The sequence below is a fragment of the Enhydra lutris genome, unplaced genomic scaffold, assembly GCF_002288905.1.
Source record: "Enhydra lutris kenyoni isolate GAN:26980312 unplaced genomic scaffold, ASM228890v2 scaffoldscaffold46, whole genome shotgun sequence".
Classification (NCBI taxonomy): Eukaryota; Metazoa; Chordata; class Mammalia; order Carnivora; family Mustelidae; genus Enhydra; species Enhydra lutris.
In genome coordinates, this window is record NW_019154130.1 from 8961742 (window position 1) to 8983709 (window position 21968).

Here is a 21968-nt window from a genome sequence, read left to right on the forward strand (position 1 = left end):
ATCAAGCCTACAAAACCATCTTCTTCCTACACTTGAATACCTCCCAGGGATGTGCCACTCACTCCCCAAAATACAAACCCGGTGCACACAGTGATAGTCTGGCATCTCTTCCTCTGGTTCACTATGAACTCTGAAGTTCACCCTCTGTTCCCTTTAGGTTAAGGCAGAATTCAGGAAGTCCTCATTAACATTCATTGCTGCTGGAGATACACTCCGAATCAGAGTATAACCCTGAGCGATGAGACAGAGGACTAGTGAAGTTTTGAGCAACTTCAGATGGAGGAGGAGGAGGAGATGGACAGGGAATGAGCTCAGGTTCTGGTCCACTGGGTAGAGGAGCAACTGCCTCGCTTTGTGCAGGTGCCCAAAGAGACTTAACTCCCCTCGTAGCTTTATAACGTCATAAAATGTAGTATTGTGTGAGGCATCTTCTACGCTGAACTTCCTTCCTCCTTTCTCCTCCTTAAAATAATTCTTACAGACGGACTCCAGAATGATACGCTTGAAGTTTAAAAAAAAAAATGGTCCTAATTTCATTCATTCAAGAGACATTGACACTATGCCTGTCCTATGTGGGAAAACACTACGCGAGGCAACAAGGATTAAAAAAACGAAACAGGGGCGCCTGGGTGGCTCAGTGGGTTAAGCCTCTGCCTTCCGCTCAGGTCATGATCTCAAGGTCCTGGGATAGAGCCCCGCATCGCATCGGGCTCTCTGCTCAGCGGGGAGCCTGCTTCCCCCTCTCTCTCTGCCTGCCTCTCTGCTTACTTGTGATCTCTCTCTCTGTCAAATAAATAAAATCTTTAAAAAAAAAAAAGAATAACAATTACATCCTGATTGTTGGGAGAACTCAATGGGAGGATGGACGAAAAGCAGGAGGGACACCTGTTCTGCATGTTTTCTTTGTTAGTGGGGATGTTTGGAATGCCTCCTTCAGCCAGAGAGCCAGCCAGGGGATCTCTGAGGAAACGGGCTCCTCCAGGCTGCTCAGCCGGAGGTGTGACCACGTCCTCCCGTGAATCCTGCACGTTTCTTAAATGCTCAGGGTCCGTGGTTCGGTGAGAGCGCTTGCGCTCTGTGCACCTGCTGCTGTCCAGGCGTCTTGTTCAGGCGTGCGCTGCCCACTGGAGCTGGCGGCGGGGCGGGGCGGGGCGGGGCGGGGCGGGGGGGCGGGTCCAGGGGAGGCGGGCCCAGGGCTGGAAGCCGGGAGGTGGAGGAAAAGAAACCAGGCCTGGGCCTGAAAGGCGGAAGTGTGTGCAAAAGTCCGGAGCTGCGGAAAAGAAATGAAACTGAAAGCGGGAGGGGAGTGGCATGTCTGCGAGGTTGGGAAGGAGGGACGCGTGGGCAGGCTGGGGCAACAGTGCCGCCCCACCCCCGGCCTCTGCGCGCACAGCCGAGGAGGCCTGAGGTTTGCAGGCACCGGGGAGCAAGCAGAGCGCGAGAGGGAAGCCGGGAAGCCGGGGCGCACCAGGGTACCTGAGCCGGGCCATGGACGTGTACCACACCCCCGCTGCCGCGCTGGACAGCCTGGTGGCCCGCAACCTGCTGCCGTCCTCCGAGTTCCTGGCGGCTGCGCGGCGCGCCCTGGGCGACCTGGCAGCCTCCCTGCGTGAGCGCGGGGGCCGCGCGGCTGCCCAGCCTTGGAGGGTGCTGAAAATCGCCAAGGTAGGCACCTTGGGAAGGGGTGGGGGGTGTCACCTAGAAACAGGAGCAATCCTCGGAGGATGTTAGCACATTACCTCGGGATTCGCGGACAGGGATGGTTTCTATTGGCTCTTTTCATTCATGTCTTTGAGATTTAAACAACACACGTGCTATGTGCCAGCGCTGTTGGAAGTGCCCTGAAAATAGACAGCACACCACAGCCCCGCCGGGTAGGGACAATTAACCCCACCTGACACATGGGAAACTGAGGCACAGAGACGAAATAATGTTTCCACGCTTGGAAAAAATCCAAAATTCATTGACTCATTCAGTCCTTCACCTGGTCCAGACAGACTCCAGTCCTCACACCACAGCCTGATCCTAAGGGTGCAGAATCACAGGTATTCTATAACAGCTATAATAGCCATAATAGCCTAATTTACTGAGAAACTACCCAATAACAATAATCATCTTGTTAAATGAGTCATCTCGCTTAATCCTCACATTCAGTGAGGTGGGGATTATTGTCCCTGTTTTAGGACTTCAGAAACTGGGACTGGATGTGGGTGAGCCACTGCCGCAGGCCACTTTTTGTCACCTCAGGATGCCCACAAACTCAGGGAGGAGTCACCCATGAGACCCTCAGCACAAACTCAGGGGCACCAGGGTTGCATCAGGGGAAGCTGGCTGGAGTAGAGGGGACTTGGAGCTTGTCCGGGAAGGAATGAGCAGGGGATGACCCCAGAGCAGCTGGTGGTTTCCTAGGGCTGAGGCTTGGCTTGGGAGGTAGGAAAGGGGAAGGAGAAGGAGAGACTCGAAGCCTATGAGATGTGGAGGTAGATTTCTGCCTTGGAGGTGGACAGGAAGAATTTCTTTGGAGCAAGAATTTAGGAACCTCTAAAGCTTTGGCATCCTTCGCTTCCCTGGAAAATCTGGAAATAGCTCTCGTGGCTGAATGTAGCTTATGGCCTTCTGATTGTTCCAGGCTTTGAAGGAGGCCATGGTGAAGTAGGTAAGGGCTACGGGCTACCTTTCCAGTCTTGAGATGCTGCTCCCTGCGGAAGGGGCTCCTTGGAAGAACGGCTGATTCCAGGGCGGGGGTAAGATGTGCGACATGAGCCTGGGGCTTCTAGGTAGACCAGAAAGCAAGGAAGTCGTGGCCGGCCTCTGGAGTCCTGTCAGAAGACACCCCTCCCCCAGGGCCAACATGAAGGGGCTCCCCTGCTCCAGCTAGGACCACCGAAAACGTCTCTTGGCATTGCCAAATGTCCCCTGGGACAAATGTCACCACCAGCCCCCCACTGGGGACCACCATGTTCAAGATGAAATGACACAGTGGCAGGAATTTCTTTTTAAATCACATGAGAGGGGCGCCTGGGTGGCTCAGTGGGTTAAGCCTCTGCCTTCAGCTCGGGTCATGATCCCAGGGTCCTGGGATCGAGCCCTGCATCGGGCTTTCTGTTCCATGGGGAGCCTGCTTCCTCCTCTCTCTCTGCCTGACTCTCTGCCTACTTGTGATCTCTGTCAAATAAATAAATAAAATATAAAAAAAAATAAATAAATCGCATAAGGAAGAAAAGAGGGGTCGAATTAATGGAGCAAATGTGGCAAAGGTCTTCTTTTCAACCCTTTCTTCTTTTGTGTAGGTTTAGAAACGTTCACAATAAACAGTATTTTTTAGTGAGTTAATCTATGGGGGAGGGGTGCATGAAGAATGTAGGCTTGGAACGGGACCTCAGACCTCCCAGAGTTGACCTCCTGAGTTCAAAGCACCCGGTGCCGCCCAGAGAGGCGGGGAGTTGGTAAGCAACCTGCCCTGCACTTTCGTTTCCCCTGTTTCCTCCTTGGTGAAGTGAGAGCAATGGTGATACCTTTCTCCCAGGCTTGTTAGGGAGCCTCAGCGAGACGATTGTGTGTAAAAGAGCTCAGTCTGCAATATTTCTCTTTGCTCTGCCCCGTTACCCCTTGGTTGGCAGCCCCCGATGTGAGGAGCTGGCGACAAAGGAACTGGGATACCATTGGGGTAATGAGCGATCCCAGCTTGGTGGGGGAGGTGCCCCTGGAGGGCTAACCCTGGTTCTGGTCTTTTCTGGCTGTTACTCAACTCACCCCTCCCCCAACCTCCCTGTCTTGTGTAACCACAAGGAAACCACATCAGGGGTATTGCTTGGAAGTGAAATTATGGTTTGGCAGACATTTGACAGGGGGGAGATTCTGATCGTGTGTGTTTCCCTCTGGAGTCCTCGGTGGACGGCTTTACAGGAAGAAACACCTGTCAGAAAAGTTCCGAAAATTCAGGGGGTCCTATTATAGCTCTGGACCACATCCCAGGCAAAGGTCACAAATGTGTTCTGCAAAACAGAATTTGTTTCACCCACAGTTTTCATTTTTAAAAAAACTTAAAAATTTTGAACTCACAACAATGGTCGACATCGGTTGCCAACATTTAGAAATGAAAGATTTGTAAATGAAGTTGGCTTTTCTCGAAAACGCAGGGCCGGCTGTGCTCAATGTGCCTTTCTACATGGATCGAATGCCAGGAGCTGTGTGCCCACGGTCTCCCCTTTCTTTGTAGGGAGGCTCTGATGGCCGGGGCACGGCTCTGAGCGGTGGCTGTGATTCTGAACTTGTCCTCTTCCTCACCTGCTTCAAGAGCTACGAGGATCAGCGTGTTCGCCGGGCAGAGATCCTCAGCGAGCTGCAGACCTTGCTACAATCCTGGTGGCAGAAACCCATCCATGGTCTGAGCTTCGAGTTTCCTCGGCAGGACAGGCCTGGGGTCCTATGGTTCCGCCTGGCATCCCCGGACCTTGAACACTGGATGGATGTCAGCTTGGTGCCGGCTTTTGACGCTCTGGGTGAGGGGTGCCTGGCCCTTTCCAGGCTTGGGGGTGTGATCATTAGGAGTAAGACAGAGCTTCCAGTTTGGGTCCTGTCCCGCCCCCCACCGCCCCCACCATCCCCCCCACCGCCCCCGACCTTCTGTGTGGCCTGGGGAACCGTCTCTGGGCTCTGGTGTCCTCACTGCCCATACTGAGTCTGGGCCAAGAAAGCCCAGTTGCTCCTGGGTCTGTGGTCTTGGTGTCCAGATGCTTGGCCCTCGCTTAAGCAACTTTCCTTCAGCCACTGCCTAGAACTGTACTGCTCAGCTCTTCCACAAATACCCCAAAGGAGAAGGCAAAGGGGCATGCGTCCGGCAGTAGGGGGCTGGGGACAAGGCCAGGATTCTGCAAAGTCTTGTCTTTTATCTTAAAAGCATCAATGTGATCTTCGTGTTCCCCTTCCTAATATACCCATGCCTGATTTAATATAATAATGAGCCCCTGTGCCCGCATCTATAAAATGGGATTAATAATAATGGGACACTAGTTATCCATTTTATGGAGTTTTTGGAAAGACTGTGTGTTCGTGTATGGGATGACGGTACTGGGCACATGGTGGGGCTGTATGAGGGCTTGCTTCTCTTCTTCTCTCCCTCCCCTTTCTCCCCCCCTCCCCCCTTTCCTCCCTCCCCCTCCCCCCTTTCCTTCCTCCCCCTCCTCCTCCTCCTCCTCATTTTCCACTATTATTATTATTAACCATGATGCCCCTGCAGATAGCCCTCTTGAGTTTCTCCAGTTATGAGGTCCTGGCAGAGAGCCACACTCTCCCCCATCTGGACACCCATCCTCTTGGTACATAAACATTAATCACAATAGCTACTCCTTATTAAATGCTTCCCTATTCCAAGCACCTGACATATTTTTATCTCATTCCAAACAAACTGATGGGGCCTATACTGTCTTAGCTTCCTTTTCACCAAGAGGGACGCTGAAGCACAGAGACAGACAGTAACTCACCCAAAGTCACACAGCAAGCAGGCGGTGTCAGGAACCTCGGAAATTACGGAGTGTGCTTACTTTTCCCAGGCCGGGCCCATGGGAAGCTGCGGAGGGAAAGGCACAGACTGTGAAGCTGGCCCGCTTTAGGTTCCCATCCTGTCTCCATCACTGGCCGGCTGTGTAACTTTGGGAAGAGTCCTGAGTGACTCTGTGCCTTGGGGTCCTCAGCTGTGAAATGAGGTGAAGACTACTTGCCTGATCGGGTTTTGGTGGGGCTCTGGGGGACTCATGTGAAACGTTCAGCCCGGTGCCTGTCTGGCGTGTTGGGCGCACCAGACATATTAGCTGTCGCTCGCTGCTAAAGCATCAGGACCTTTTGCCTTCTACTTTTCCAGCTTCATTTCCTTTCCCTAAGGCACTGATTAATTAAAGGTATGTTTGGCGTTATTCTAGCGCTGCCCCAGGAAGCCTCGGGGAGGGAAGAACTGCGAGGTTCTAGGCACTCCCAACCCAGCTGGAAGGATCGCTCCTACGGCTGCCCTCCTTCAGCCTGGCCCTAGGTTTGGAAGGAAGGGACTCCTCCTTCTGGTCTCAGCCTCCTGAGAAGCTCCAGGCTCTCTTCCTCATCCTCCAAACTCCCATGCTGTGGATCCCCTGCCACCAAATTCCCCCCAGTGTCTCCATCCTGTGCCTCAGAACCTATCCTGACTCACAGCACCTCCCACCCCCAGGGCCACTCAATTCCAACGTCAAACCCGTGCCCCAGGTCTACTCGACCCTCCTCAGCAGCGGCTGCCAGGGCGGCGAGCACGCAGCCTGCTTCTCAGAGCTGCGGAGGAACTTTGTGAACACTCGCCCGGCAAAGGTGAAGAGCCTGATCCTGCTGGTGAAGCACTGGTACCGTCAGGTGAGGCTGCCACCGAGGGTCCTTGCACCAGCCACTCGTGACTGTTTAAATTTGTGATTTCATGCCAGCGAGAATATTTTCTTAGGCTTCACAGCCATTCATGTGTCTCTTTATGGGAACTTGCCTGTTCCTGTCATTTGTTTATTATTTTCTACCGCATTAGCTGTCTTGTTGTTGTTGGTTTTTTGGAACTCTTTATATATTCTGGGTGCAAATCCTTATTGTGTTGATATAATGCAAATCTGTTCTCCTAATCCCAGGCTGGTACTTTCACTTTGTTCATAGGTCTTTTGTCACAGAAAATGTTTGAATTTTAATGGAATCAGGTGCCCTCATCATTTTCTTACGTGATTTGTACTTTGTGTCTTGTGTAAGAAGGCTTTGCCTATCCTGACTTTCTAAAATCATTCTTCCGTGTTTCCTTTGGAAAGGTTTTAAGATTTTTCTTTTCCTGTAGTTTCAAGGCTTTGAAACTATCTGGAATATTTTATGTATAGTATGAAGTAACATGGAGTTTGTACACCTCCCGTCCCAGCCTCAGGAATAACACCCTCCTTCCAAGATATTCATGTTTGTGGATAGACCCTTGTGTATGGCGGAAGGAGTGCCCAGCCTGTGCCTGGAGAGGAGGGGTCAGCCCCACAAAATCGCAGGGCATGTAGCTTGGTCCTTGGACCAGACCACTCATCCTAAACAAGTCTGGTATGAGGAGGTGCCGGATAGCCATCCTTGCTCAGCCACTGACTTGCCCTCTGACCCCGGACAATTTCTGCCATGCTTTCATTTGGGGGAATCAGTAACAGCCTCACACTGCCCGCTAGCCTCTCTCTGACTGCTCCCAGTCCCAGGAGCTGGAGGCTGAAGCTCCAGGAGTGGGGGCAGCTGAGAAAGATCAGTTTGTTCCTAGAACCCAGCCTCTCGTCCCTAGCTTCAGCCTCCGGGCTCCTGCAGCCCCAAGACTGAGCGATCCAGCCAAGTTCTGCAGAAAGCTCTCTCCTTCCCCTCCGATTCACCCTCTCACAGGTGTGCCGGGAGGAGGCAAGGAGGGGGGTGCTGCCTCCAGCCTATGCCCTGGAGCTGCTGACCATCTTCGCCTGGGAGCAGGGCTGCGGGAAGAATGCCTTCAGCCTGGCCCAAGGCTTGCGGACGGTGCTGGGTCTGATCAAGCAGTATCGGCACCTGTGTGTCTTCTGGACCCTGCACTATGGCTTCGAGGACACTGCGGTCAGCCGCTTCTTGAGGCAGCAGCTCGAGAGACCCAGGTACCTCCCCACACCCCCCTCCCCACTCTCCTGGGCTGGGGGCCACGGGAGATCATTAGCAACGATAAAATAAGTCTCCTCGGGGTGCCTGGGTGGCTCAGTGGGTTAAAGTCTCTGCCTTCGGCTCAGGTCATGATCTTAGGATCCTGGGATCGAGCCCCACATCAGGCTCTCTACTCAGCGGGGAGCCTGCTTCCCTTCCTCTCTCTCTGCCTGCCTCTCTGCCTACTTGTGATCTCTGTCAAATAAATAAATAAAATGTTAAAAAAAAAAGTCTCCTCTCCTGCGGGTCTTTGTGGGGGCTGGAGCCAGGCGCCGTCCGTGCAGTTCCTAGTCCCTTGGACTCGGCCCCAGAGGGAAACTGCAATCTCTTGGGGCAGTTTTGTTTTTAAAGATTTTGTTTATTTGAGAGAGAGAGAGCACAAGGAGGGGTGCAGGGGCAGAGGGAGAGGCAGATTCCCTGCGGAGCAGGAAGCCCGATATGTAGCTCGATCCCAGGACCCCAAGATTATGACCTGAGCCGAAGGCAGATGCTTCACTGACTGACCCACCCAGGCCCCCCTCTCGGGGCAGGTTTTTTTTTTTTTTTTTAAAGATTTCATTTATTCCTTTGAGAGAGAGAGCACAAGCAGGGGGAGAAGCAGAGAAAGGGTGAAGCAGACTTCCTGCTCAACGGGGAGCTCCATGTGGGGCTCCATCCCAGGACCTGGAGATCATGACCCGAGCCAAAGGCAGATGCCCAACCATCTGAGCCACCCAGGCGCCCCTCGGGGCAGTTTTTAAAAAAGATTTTTCTTGTGTGAACATACTGTGTGCGTGAACATTTTAGCGACCCACAGCATACCCATCCAAAGGGCCCCTTTGGTTGACTTAGTATAAAGTGAAGGTCCAGGGGAAACCACCACCAGATCAAGGGAGAATATTTCCAGCGCCCCGGGAGTTTCCCTTTCCTCTCTCCTGCTCAGTGACATCCCCGGGGTGACCCCATTCTGACTGTTACCCTCCCAGTCCTGTCTATTTTAAAATCTTACTGAAAGGGAATCAGAGGGCACGTGCTTTTGTGTCTGGCGTCTCTTCCTCAACGTTAAGTTTGTGAGGTTCTGTCGCATCTTTGTGTGTGTTGTTGATTGCTGTGCATTGTTTCGTGCAGCTGAATCGTGTTCCATTGTGGGGATTTATCACACTCCGCTTCCCAGTGCGCTGATAGTGGACATCGGGCGGTTTCTGCTAGGAGAGGGTTGGTAGGAGCCACCTTGTACGTGTGCTTCTGTGCGCATGCCCGGTTGGAAGCACGCGGAGGAAAGAGATGGCTAACCTTAATCCTAACCCTAACCCTGACCCTAACCCTAACCCTCTGTCTTACGATTCTAATGTGCATCTAGAGTTGAGGACTCTTATCTAAGTTGCCCTGATTTAATAAGAGCCCATATCAGCCCACCGAAGCAGGCACTGTTGTCATCCCCGTTTTGGACAAAAGGAAACGGGCTCAGAGGAGGGAAGTCATTGACCCCAGGTCCCACAGCTGAGAAGTAGAAGAGCGGGGATTGGCACCAGCTCGGCTTGACCTCAGAAGCCCCGATCTTGACCACTGTACTAACCAGAACCTTCCTGTTCTCTGGCTTTGCAGGCCTGTGATCCTGGACCCAGCTGACCCCACGTGGGATGTAGGGAACGGTGCATCCTGGCGCTGGGATATACTGGCGCAGGAGGCAGGGTCCTGTTACGAGCGCCCGTGCTTTCTGCAGGCGGCAGGGGGCGCTGTGCAGCCCTGGGAGAGGCTTGTGAGTGAGGGGCTCCGGGGATCCATCCTTGTTAAGTGTAAAGCCCCACCTACTTCAGGGGCGCAGTGTTTCCTGAGCATCATCCACTGGGCTCTGGGGCCCCGGGGTGGGGGACAGAGTGGGGAGTGGGGGCGCGGACACGCGAACAAGCTGTTCACCAAGCCCAGCCTGCTTGGAGGGACACCTCTGTGTGCACGGGCTTATTGTCTGCTGGCCACTGGCCACACCGTGTCCCCTCTGCACAGGGGTCCTTTCTAGAACAGATCCCGTCTGCAAGCGCATCCTTTTCTAATCTGCACAAAGGCACCGTATGGGCTAGCGGTAGTCCTCCCGCTTCCCACTCTGAGTCTCAGTCACCCTGACTGTCCATTGGGAGGGGGCTGGTGAGAGAAGGGATGGGGAAACTTCTATGCCTGTAAGACAACTCCTTCTACACACTTCCAGGGCCTTCCACGTGCTGGGGCTGCAGGTTTAGACCACCCCATCCAGCGAGACTCTGCCCAGAGGCCCCCTGAGGAGAACCGCAGTCTCCATGCTGTGCGCCCCAGGACAGGGGGCAGGCGGCCCTCAGGCCCAGCTCCTGGCCCCTCGGGGGCAGCCAGCATCATCCCTTCCACGCTGGGGACGGCTTCAGGTCTGTCCCAGATTGCTGCCAAGGACCTGGACCGCTTCATCCAGGACCACCTGAAACCAAACCCCCAGTTCCAGAAGCAGGTCAGCAAGGCCATCGATGTCATCTTGAGTCGCCTTCGTGAGAAGTGTGTCTACAAGGCCTCAAGAGTCAGCAAGGTGAGTCTGTGGGGGGAGACACTGATGGGACCGTCCTGGGGCACCGCAGTGAGGAGGGGAAGGAGCGGAGGGCCAGCAGGCAGGTGGACATCCGTGGAAGGGGAGTTTGCCGCCCTCCAAGATGTATATCTGAGTGCCAGCTTTTAAAAAAATTTTAATGATAGTGTTTTTAAACTGCTATTACCATAATCAGACTGCTTCCCTCCTCTGCTCAAAATCCTCTGCAGTTTCACAGAGAGAAATGGCTTCACGGCCCATAGGATCTGGTCCTGGGTCTTTCTCTGACCTTCCTTTACACCATCCTGGTGTCTCTTTCTGGAAGGCTCTTCCTCTGATCCACTTGGCTCCTTCCCCTCCTGTAAGTCTGGGACCCAAGCCCCCTTCTCACAGAGGCCTGACTGCTCAATTTACAATTACAACCTCCCTTCCACCCCTGGTCCCCCTTCCTCACTGATTTGCCTCCACACAGCACTTAGCATTTTCTGGGAACTGTTGTCTGCTGACTGTCCTTCCCTCCTCCCCCCTCTGCTAGAATATAAATTCCGGGAGAGCCGGGACATTTTATGTACTCCCATATCTTGGTACACTTGAGTGCTCCATAAATAAGTGTTGAATGAATGGATGGATGGATGGATGGATGGATTGGTGGGTTGATTGAAACAGGCCAACAGAGCACATCTGCAGGCCCCATCTGGCCCTGGGACCTCAATTTGCAACCTGTGGTCCAGATGTGCAATCCGTAGGTGCTGCAGATGTTTGGCCAAAATCTTTAATACTGCGCCCCCCCCCGCCCCCCGTTATCTGTTGCTGCAGGTTGGTCTGATTTTGTGCAGGGCCCGGGGATCAGAGGGCAGGTGCAGACAGGTGTAGTCAGACTCTGCCAGGCTTCCAGGAGTCAGAGGTCACAGCCCTCGTGCAGCCTGCCTCTGTCGTGGTGTCCCCGGTCCTGGCCTCAGTGAACCAGTCACGTCTGGGCCACAGATGGGGGCCAGCAGTTGGGGTCAGAGTCTGACCCCTGAGCTCAGGGACACTCGCGGGTCTGAGATGGTCCTTCCTCTGCAGGGGGGCTCCTTTGGCCGGGGCACAGACCTGAGGGGTGGCTGCGATGCCGAACTTGTCATTTTCTTCAACTGCTTCAACGACTACAAGGACCAAAGCACCTGCCGCCCACAGATCCTTAGTGAGATGTGGGCACAGCTGGAATCCGGGTGGCAGGACCCAGTCCCTGGCCTGAGCCTCAAGTTTCCTGAGCGGACCGTGCCCGGGGCTTTGCAGTTCCAGCTGGTGTCCACGGCCCTAGAAAGCTGGATGGATGTGACTGTGCTGCCAGTCTTTGACGCCGTGGGTGAGGGCTGCCTCCAGCTTGTGCCTTGGAAACTAATTCCCTTACCCGCTATGCTACATAGCTTGTCTGGGGTCAAGATCCCCCACTTTGCAGAGTTATTGGGTACATTAGTGAAAATTACTAAAAAGCACGGCACGTATTTGGTGCTTAAAAAAAGAGTCCCGATTGCTGTTCTGTTGTACAATGTGTAATGTTGATTGCAGTGCTATGTAATCAACGTTCAAATATTAATAAAGGCTGGTGAGTGGCTGGGTTGGGACATGCAGATGTCTTCGTTAGAGCTCTGCCCTCAGAGTGTTTCAAATTTCCACAGGGCAGCTCTGCTCTGGCGCCAAACCCGCGCCCCAGGTCTACTCGACCCTCCTCAGCAGCGGCTGCCAGGGCGGCGAGCACGCGGCCTGCTTCTCAGAGCTGCGGAGGAACTTTGTGAACACTCGGCCGGCCAAGCTGAAGAACCTGATCCTGCTGGTGAAGCACTGGTACCGTCAGGTGAAGCTGCCAGACCCCCTTGCTCCACTCGGGAAGCCCTGCTGTCATGGCAGCTGCCTCAGCCAATCAGCTCCTCTCCTGGGTAGACATCTCCCTTCCTTCGCTTCTTATTGGCCATCCCCAGTAGAAGGACCACCTCCTCCATCTCCATTCTCCACTTCCTGCCCAGACCGGAAGCCCATCTCTAAGAGGAAGTCTTTTCTCCATCAGACCCCCAGTGCTTGTTTCTTGTGGTTGGGTTCACCACCCCTCTCTAGCTGATCAGTTTCTCCTCGCTCCTCCCATTGCTAATGCTCTCCCTTCCCCCCTCCCCCCAAGCCCTAGCTTATGCTGTTCCACCATCACTGTCCTCTGTGCAAGTTGTATTAAATAACCCCTGAGCATCTTCCAGAGCAGCCCCACCTAACACTTCTCTGAAAGCCCTCGCGGTCATGTGCTCATTCAACAAACACCTACTGAGCATCCACTGCTGCTTACGTCACTATGGTGACAGATGTTGGCATCCCAAGCTGAAGATATTGCAGCCCCCATGCCTTTACACCCTTTGAGGAGAGACTCCAGGCAAAGACCAAGTCTGAGATTCTTAGTCTTAGGTCACTGTGTGACCTTGGACAAGTCACTCCCCCACCCAAACCTCAGTTTATCCCCCTGTAAAATCAGAAGGGTTCGATTTTTAACGTGGCTTTGTTTTTATATACCCCTCCCTCTCCAAGTCCCTGGGGCCATGCTTAGCACATAGTAAGATGCTCATGTCCACTCATTCTTTGATTGGCTTTGGGTGACATAGGTCGCAGCTCAGAACAAAGGACAGCAGCCAGCCTGTGCCTCTCTGCCCCCAGTCTATGCTCTGGAGCTCCTGACCATCTTCGCCTGGGAGCAAGGCTGCGGGAAAGATTCTTTCAAAACGGCCGAAGGCCTAAAGACCGTCCTAGAACTTATCCAGCAGCACCAGCAGCTCTGTGTCTACTGGACGGTCAACTATAGCTTTGAGGACCCGGCTATCAGAACACACCTTCTTGGCCAGCTTCAGAAAAAGAGGTGCAGACCCACTTCCCCATTGCCTTCCCTCCATCATCCTTCACCTCTGCCATTGTCGCCCTGGAGTCATTGTGTCCAGGAAGGGTCCAGGGTGGGAGCTGGGTGCCCCAACCCCACTTGTCACTGTGCTTCCTTCCAAACTCTTTCCTGAGGAAGCATAGACACAAGGAGCACCCAAAGAAGCCAAGGCCAGTTTCATTAACAAAATAAAATACCATTTCTGAAATTAAGGGACCACCCAGTACCTTCCTGAGTTAGGTGGCCAGGCAGGAACCCTACTACCATGCTTAAGGGAGACTGGGCCAACCCTAAGGTCCTGACACTCTTCTCCTTCTCCCCAGCTCCCACACCCTTCCCTAGTCTCTCCCACCCCCCTGCTCCTTCACTGATTCCCACCTTTCCCACCTGCCTGCCCACCCACTCTGCCCACAGGCCCCTGGTCCTGGATCCTGCTGACCCCACCTGGAATGTGGGCCAGGGCAGCTGGGAGCTGTTGGCCCAGGAAGCAGCAGCTCTGGGGACACAGGTCTGCTTTAGGAGTGGAAAAGAGACGTCTGTGCAGCCCTGGGATGTGATGGTAAGAGGGGAGTCCCTGGAGTGGCGGATGGTGTTGGGGCCCCCCTTCCCAGATCGCCTTTCCCTGCTGGTGCACACATCCCCAGCTGCTGGGAGAGGTCACTGATGATGCCTGGCCACTGAGACATAGGTGGTTCGGTCCCAGCCAATGCGTGAGTGACGTGGGATACAAAAGGCCCACCCTTGTTTGAAGGTGAGGCCAGCTCTGTGATGTAATTCTTAGTCCAGTGTTCCTCGGGGGATCAACAGAAGCTTTCTCCAGCTGGAGCCTAACTTAGCTCCTTCCCTGGCCCTCTTCTACTTCCCTCACCCCCACTTCTCCTGCAGACACCAGCCCCAGTTAATCCATGCACAGAAATCCCCATCATGGGCTCTGCTTCTAGGGGACCCCACTTAAGATGATAGCCAGCTCCCAAAGGGATGTTGAGTTTATCGCATTTGCTGTTGTTCAGCAGGATCTCATAACCAGTGCCTAATACTCAATTCAGCCCGTGAGGCATGGGCCTTGTTCTTGCCCCCATTTAAAGTGGGGAGACCGGGTGACTGGGTGGCTCAGTGGGTTAAGCCTCTGCCTTTGGCTCAGGTTATGATCTCAGGGTCCTGAGATCGAGCCCTGCAATGGTATCTCTGCTCAGCAGGGAGCCTGCTCCCTGCCCCCGCCTGCCTCTCTGCTTACTTGTGATCTCTGCTTGTCAAATAAATAAATAAAATCTTTAAAAATAAATAAACAAAGTGGGGACACCAAGGCTGTGTGTTGGTGGTGGATCCAGAACTTGAACTCAGGTCCTGCAGATGCTACCACAGAGACCTACCAACCAGCTGAGAAAATAAAAGGTTATGGGAGATAGTGAGAGTCTCATCCGCTTAGGATATCAAGAGTTAGGGCCAGGACAGTCACAGGGAATCCTGCCTCAAGCTGGCCCTACCTGGATTCTTTCCACAGCCTGCTCTCCTTTACCAAACCCCAGCTGGGGACCTTGACAAGTTCATCGGTGAATTTCTCCAGCCCAACCGCCAGTTCTTGGCTCAGGTGAACAAGGCCGTCGATGCCATCTGCTCATTCCTGAGGGAAAACTGCTTCCGGAATTCTGCCATCAAAGTGCTCAAGGTGGTCAAGGTAAGTCCCCAGAGAGCTGTGGGCAAGGAGGGTCCTGCAGGCTGGTGATCTTTCCTAGACCGGGGCCTGGCCTGACTCACTTCTATCATCCTTACGACAATCAGCACAAGGCCAAGCCTAGAAGAGAAACCAGAATGTGGTTGTGGGTGGATGGCAGAGAAAGGACCCAGACATGTCCAACGCATCTCTTTTGGTTGCTTGTGACAACTAACTCAAGGAGGAACAAAAAAATATATATTAGCTGATGCAAATGGAAAGTCCTATCAGGAACAGTTCGAACCTGGAGTCCATGCAGGGTCATCGGGACTCAGCGTTTCATCCCAGCTCTTGGCTCTGCCATCTTCTGTTTTGGACAGGCCCTTTCCATATGATGGTCCTTGGCATCTCTAAACTTCCAGAAAAGGGAATTCTATTTTCTTAAAGTTCAAATAGAAGTCTTGGAATTGAGTCTCATTGGCCTGACTGGGATTTATACCCATCCCCAAACTAATCCGGCGGGCCAGGGAGACATGCTCTGACTGGCCAAGCCTGGCTCATATGATGGAGTCCTCTCCACATGGACCTGAGTGTGGGGGAGGAGTGATTCCCCAGAGAAAACTGGAATGGTGATCCCAGAAGACAGAAGGGATGCTCTGTGTTAAGAAGTCACATTATCCACTATATCAGATACAACCTCAGTCCACAACTGAAGTCACAAGTGAGACCCAGGTCAGCTCCAGAAGATGGTCAGCATGGAGTCAGTCAATGAAAAGTCCCTGGTGATTTGCTGTGTGACCTCAGGCAAATACCTTCCCCTCTCTGATCCTTATCTTTCTCATCCATAATACTTGAAGATGATAACCTGGTTCACTGGTTGTCCACCATGGCCTCACTTAGAGCCACTTAAAAAATTATAGTGATACCCAGTCTCCCTCCCAGGCCAATGAAATCACAGTCTCCGGGGCATAGGAGCCAGACATCAGTCATTTTTAAAAAAAAAACTCTCCTGATGCAGATAGGCTTGAGAGCCACAGGCCAAAAAAAAAAAAAGAAAAAAAATCTCTCAGATCTCTCCCAGCCCCCAAACTTGATGGGATGAGAAAGTTTACATTTGTTGAAAGGTTTAAACTTCTGTCTTGCACATTTCTTTTCCTCATAATCATACTACATATTAACCCCATATGAAAGAGGTAAAACAGAGAGGTTAGGTGACTTGTCCAAGGTCACACAGCAAGTTTCTGAACCACAGGCTCTAGCAGGAGCCCTTCAGGGGTCAAGCCACCTCTGTGTCCTCCCCAGGGCGGCTCTTTAGCCAAAGGCACGGCTCTGCGAGGCCGCTCGGATGCGGATCTAGTGGTGTTCCTCAACTGCTTCAGCCAGTTCACTGAGCAGGGCACCAAGCGGACTGAGGTCATCTCAGAGATCCGAGCCCAGCTGGAGGCATGTCAGCAGGAGATGCAGTTCGAGGTGAAGTTCGAGATCCCCAAGTGGGAGAATTCCCGTGTGCTGAGCTTCTCCCTGACGTCCCAGACGATGCTGGATCAGAGTGTGGACTTTGATGTGCTGCCAGCCTTTGACGCCTTAGGTGAGGTACCCAGGCATAGTCTTGAGAAGGGGAAAAACGGAGGCTGGGCTGCCAAGGACGGTATTTGGGGTGGTGCATTGCACAACCAGAGCACACCCGCTCACAGCATAGGCCTTATACATAGGCATGTTTATCATCACCCTCCTGCAGAGTGTCTGGAGAAAAGGACACCTTTCTCGAATTCATGCAACAGTGTTATGTGGCCTCATGGTGGCTCTGGGCTGGGTCCTAGTGTCAGCAGTTGCACCGACATGGTGCTTGACCTTGAGTGAGGGACTTCCCTGCCTCAAGCACCAAGGTCTTCCTTCACCTGATGATGCAGGTATCAGGGTATCGCCCTGCATCCTGTCTTTACATACCTGTGCGCCGTCTCCTCCACCTGCCATGGACCCGTAGGATCCATGAGTTCTGTAAACATGCCGAGTATGTGCCCAGCATTCTCCAGGCACTGAGGATAAAGCCCTGAACACAACAGACACAGACCTCTTAGTATCGGTTCAGTTCTGAGTTTGCCTCAGCGAGTTTGCAGGAGGACGTCCCCTGTATCTGAATGTATTTGGTTCCTGAGGTTGGGAAAACAAGTGACAAGGAAGGGATTCATCCAGAAAAGCATCCAAAGCTACACGGTTCTCCAGAAAGCACGAGTTTGAATGTCAAGGAATGCCTTTAAGGGCAATGAAACCAAAGGGTGACGTCAGCTCGCTGCATGCGGTCCTACCAGGAGCTCTGAGACCCAGGCTCTCCCTTAGTTAGAGATGCATGAATGAGCATCCAAGAGCCCTTAGGGATGTGTTAGCTCCCAGCTGAGACTTTCCTCATGATAGGTAAACGGAAGGGTTGAAAGGGGACAGGAAGGAAAATAAGATATTTTAATGCTGGGTCATGCCATGTCTGTGCTCCATCTAAAATCACCCTGGGACTTCCCGCCATCCCCCAGAGGGTCCCAGCCCAGCTGTTAGGGAGATGCCCAAGTAGGAGGTCCTGGACGTTCTTGCTCATTTGGCCCCAGCAGGACTCTGGGGAATGAGCTGATGGTGGCCTCCTCCCTTTCTCCAGGCCAGCTGGTCCCCGGCTACAGGCCCCCATCTCAAGTCTACGTCGACCTCATCCACAGCTATAACCACGCGGGCGAGTTCTCCACCTGCTTCACGGAGCTGCAGCGGAACTTTATCATCTCTCGGCCCACCAAGCTCAAGAGTCTGATCCGACTGGTGAAATACTGGTACCGGCAGGTACGGCGTGAGGACCCCCACCCCCACCACCAACCTTCCCATCGAGGTCCTGGGCGGGGGCAGGGGCCAGAACCCTGGATTGGTGGAGCAGAAGGAGTGGCACTCCCCAGCCCGGGGGACCTTAGTTAGCTTATCTGGAGAATTGGACTGGTGTCACTACTACGTCACAGGACTTGAAGGGATAATGCCCGGCCAGGCATCTGACACGTGGCGGTGCCCCATAAAATTTGGGGGTGGGCTTTCCAGCTCTGGAAGGGTCCCTCCTGCTCCTCTTCATTGCCAGTGTGAACCAGCACATCCTCTTTCCCCTTATTCCCCAGTGCAACAAGATGCCCAAGGGGAGAGGCTCCCTGCCCCCCCAGCATGGGCTGGAACTCCTGACGGTATACGCTTGGGAGCAGGGCGGCCGGGACCCCCAGTTCAACATGGCCCAGGGCTTCCGCACTGTCCTAGAGCTGGTCAGCCAGTACCACCAACTCTGTGTCTACTGGACCGTCAACTACAACGACAAGGACAAGACTGTCAGAGACTTCCTGAACCGGCAGCTTCGGCAGCCCAGGTGCTGGTCCTTCCTCCCCATCACGGGGTCTCAGAGATGGGGTAGCTCACTCTCCCACATCCGGAGGGCACAGAGCAGGGAGAGCAAAATCCTCTTCCTAAGACTGAGCTCCTTTCTAACCGGGATCCCTTTAGCACCTGGGGGACAGGCAGTCTGTTTCCTCATCCCCCGTAAATAGGGTTGCCAGATGAAATGCAAGGCTCCAAGTCAAGTACGAATTTCAGATAAACAAGGAATCACTTTTTAGGATAAGTATATCCCATGCAGCATTGGGGATAGACTTATGTTTACTCAAAACTCAAATTTAACTGGGCATCCTCTGCTTGTGTTTGTTCAATCTGGCAGCCCTACCGGGGAACCCACCAGGTAATAATGTAGGCATGCCTTATTCTTTGGGATTTTGCCTCCCTCTCAAATGGTGCAGAGAGAGCAGAGATGCTTTCACACCTCCAGCCTGTGGGTAACTTAGCATGGTGTGCTGAAAAAGACTCTGAGGTGGTGCCATCTGTCACAGATATAGAAAGGGAGGGTGATAGGACCGGTGCCATGATCAGTTACAGATGCCAGCTACCTAGGGCCAGGGTGTGGCCCAGATGAACACAGTGATCGATTAGTGATGTCTGCCCTGATGCAGATGGGAGAAGTGGCCCGTGCAGAGTGTTGGCTGAGGGAGGAGACTAGTCCAACCAATCTCTCAGGAGACACCCCGATGTGACCAGGAATAAGCCTGACTCTAATGGCAATTGCAGGCCCATCATCCTGGATCCGGCTGACCCGACGGGCAATCTCGGCCACAATGCCCGCTGGGACCTGCTGGCTGAGGAAGCCGCCGCCTACATGTCTGCCCTGTGCTGCATGAGCAGGGACGGCACCCCCATCCGACCATGGCCAGTGAAGGTAGGAGAGCAGTGGAGCAGCAGGGGCAGGCTTCGTTGGGGACAGCATGCTCAGGGAAGGCCAGGACTCCGGCCAGAGGGGCAAGCCTAACCGTGGCCCCACGTGCACCCCCTGCCCTGTACAATGGCTGTCCCTGTGGTCTCAGCTTCACCGGGAAGGTTAGGGCTAACCAGCTTCTTCTGCCACCTTGCCCCAGGCTGCTGTGTGAAGGCCAGAGTCCATGTTTGTACCAGATAGATGGAAGGACACCAGCCCTCGGCATGAGGAAACTCAGGGACACCTACCAGATGTGTGTGTGTGTGAGAGAGAGAGAGAGAGGGGGAGAGAGAGGGAGGGAGACAGAGAGACTGATCCAGCCTCTCCGTCCAGCCTCCCCACTCCGTGCTCTCCTCCTACTCTGTGCAGCCTACCCACCTGATACCTGTGGGTCTGTGGGCTGGGCAGCAGCCTGGGTTCCCAGCCTCCCTGCCATGCCTCTGCTCTCGGACAGCGACGGTTGCATCCCACACTGCCCCCGCTGAGAATGTCCTCCTCCTTCTCGACTTCTGTGCCTGTCCACACTAGCTCATGTCTGCTGCTGAAACCCCTCCCTGTCCTGCCAGTGGCCTCTCCTTCTTCCCCAGTCCAACAGCTTCTCACAGAAAGGACAGTCTTCATGCCTTTTGTCAGCCATAGTCCCTTGCTAGTGGCTGCCTGGAGCCCTGTGTCCTGGAGGATTCTGGAGAACGGATACATACCTGGGAAGAGTGACCTAATCAACTAGTGATGTCTGCCATGGACGCAGCAAAGGAAAGTCACGGCGTGATGCTGTGATTGATTAGCAGTGTCTGGCCTGGATGCAGGAAGAATGTGCTCACGGGCCTACAGTGTATGGCTAAGCTCCCGAGTTGCTCTCTGAGCTCAGCCGCTGGCAGAAGAGCATGCTATGTGGGCTAATTTTATCTGTCACACACGGAGTGGGGCACGTGTACCATGCAGCCCCTCTCAAGGGATGCCTGACTGCCTTTTTGCCAGAGCCTGATTTTCTTGCCCCTTCCTGCTGCACTCATTCCCCGCGTGCGCATCCCGAGACCATGCCCTGTTTGCCTTCCTGAATTTTTACTGGGCTTTTGTCTTCTCTCCTGGCCTGTGGGCGCATCACCAGTGGGATTCTCCATCCCCAGAGCCTGGACATGAACCAGTGCGCCAACGACAGTGCTCAGCCTGCTTCTCTGTGACCTCAGAGCAAAGGCACTGGGTCCATGCAAGGGACCCCTGGGCCAGCAACAGTGTCCCTCTTAGTCACGGCTCAGCAGGGAAAACAAAACAGTCCAAGAATTGTAAGCAGAAAGGGCTTCCATCTAAATCCCTGGGTGGTCTGGAGGAACGGAGGGTGGGGACCGCGACCAGACTGTTGGCGTCAAGATTAGACCAACGTGGTTGAAACAGAGGTCAGGAGGCCACTGCTGCCACTGACGCTCACACTCACCAGAACGTGGGCTCTGGTGGTCACAGGCATCGCTCAGGGCTTGCTGGCCCCCAGTACGGCAGGAAGATGCCTCCGGTCCACCTCCATCAGAACGGTCTAGATACAGCCAGAACTCAGACAACAGGGCAGACTGGAGGGGGCTTGCGTCTCCCACCCACTGTAGCACAGGGCAGAGCAGATGCCCAGTGCCGACAGCCCGAGTCAGGGACAGCAGCCCCAGCAGATGCACTGTGAATGTCTGTTGCGGGGGGTAAGCAGGTGGTCCATCCCAGGGGGAGGAGCAGGAGGAGACAGAAGGGAAGGAGCCCCCACGCATCCCCTGCGTGCCCCCCGCGGGTCTCAGCGAGCCTGACTCCCCATGGCCTGTGGCTGGGCATGCTCTAACAGAGTACGTCAGATCGGCTCTCTGGGAGGGAGACCGTGCCCAAGAGCAGTTCCTCTTTTGCCCCTGGGACTATAGGGAAGTCTCAGAGGCCAAGCCCACCAGCACCTCCTGTGCGCCCCCATCTAGTGTGAGGGCACATGGTGCTAATAAAGTCTCAGACTCACCTCACTGACTGCGTATCTGGGGGTGGGACTCTCAGGACCCCAAGTCATACCTTTGTGGTTGGCCAGTCCCCAGAGCTCAGGACTGATGCTTGCGGGCCGCAGAGACCTGCCCTGCCAAGCATGCCCCAGCAGGTGAGGACCTGGCCTTGACCTTGCTCGTCCTGGGTGGAACCAGTGACGGGTCTAAATTCGGTAATTCCCATCTTCATGGCACAGACTCTAGCTCCCCCGCCCCAACAAAATGGCTCTTGAATGAGGGGAGTTGTGAGATGGTGGGAATTGAGGTAGCCCCAGTAGGCAGGAGGTAAGGAGGACCTGTCTGTCACCTGGGCTGGGCTGATCCCTGCGGGGATTTTTATTCTACTTTAGCTCCTTGTTCTTTGACAATGACCACGCTGGTATTGACATAGTGACCCCACCATGACTTTCGAGGGCTTAGCCAGTACCAACTTGATGTCAGTACCAACTTGATTTCTACATTTAATGATCCTAGAGATACTCCCCAAAATGCCCACAAGCACTTTTCTCTGGAACTAAAGGTCTTAAGGAAACATACACATGCAAGGAAAGTTCAGATAATGCAGGAAAAAAGAGCTCTGAGGAGAGAGTAGCCCAGGCAGTATTAAAACTTACTGGGAGAGGGGACACCTGGGTGTCTCAGTCGGTTAAGCGTCTGCCTTCGGCTCAGGTCATGATCTTGGGGTCCCGGGATCAAGCCCCGCATCGGGCTGTCTTCTCACCCAGGAGTCTGCTTCTCCCCTTCTCCCTCTCCCTCTGTGGCTCCTCCTGCTCGTGTTCTCTATTTCTGTCTCTCTCAAATAAATAAATAAAATCTTGGGGAGGTTATGTGCTATGCTGAGTGCTATGAACTGTGTAAGACTGATGATTCACAGACCTGTACCCCTGAAGCAAATAATACATTATATATTA

At 53.8% G+C, this 21968-nt stretch overlaps 1 protein-coding gene across 6 annotated transcripts; it reads left to right on the plus strand.

The window, feature by feature from the left end:
* Positions 1-1392: 1392 nt before the first annotated feature.
* On the plus strand, positions 1393-21719 carry LOC111156463 (2'-5'-oligoadenylate synthase 3-like). Of its 6 annotated transcripts, XM_022517381.1 has the most exons (16): positions 1394-1665; positions 4220-4502; positions 6197-6372; positions 7396-7634; positions 9262-9415; positions 9860-10204; positions 11267-11549; positions 11863-12038; positions 12826-13076; positions 13509-13653; positions 14596-14769; positions 16048-16333; positions 17390-17565; positions 17886-18124; positions 18874-19021; positions 19218-21719. In XM_022517381.1, the coding sequence occupies exons 1-16, from the start codon at positions 1489-1491 to the stop codon at positions 19227-19229; spliced, it is 3264 nt and encodes a 1087-aa protein (XP_022373089.1). In that variant the 5' UTR covers positions 1394-1488; the 3' UTR covers positions 19230-21719. The 6 variants fall into 6 exon arrangements, with proteins under 6 accessions (XP_022373088.1, XP_022373089.1, XP_022373091.1 ...); XM_022517380.1 differs by having other exon boundaries at positions 1393-1665; positions 18874-21719; XM_022517383.1 differs by lacking the exons at positions 7396-7634; positions 9262-9415; positions 9860-10204; positions 11267-11549 and having other exon boundaries at positions 6197-6231; positions 11898-12038; positions 18874-21719.
* Positions 21720-21968: the final 249 nt, after the last annotated feature.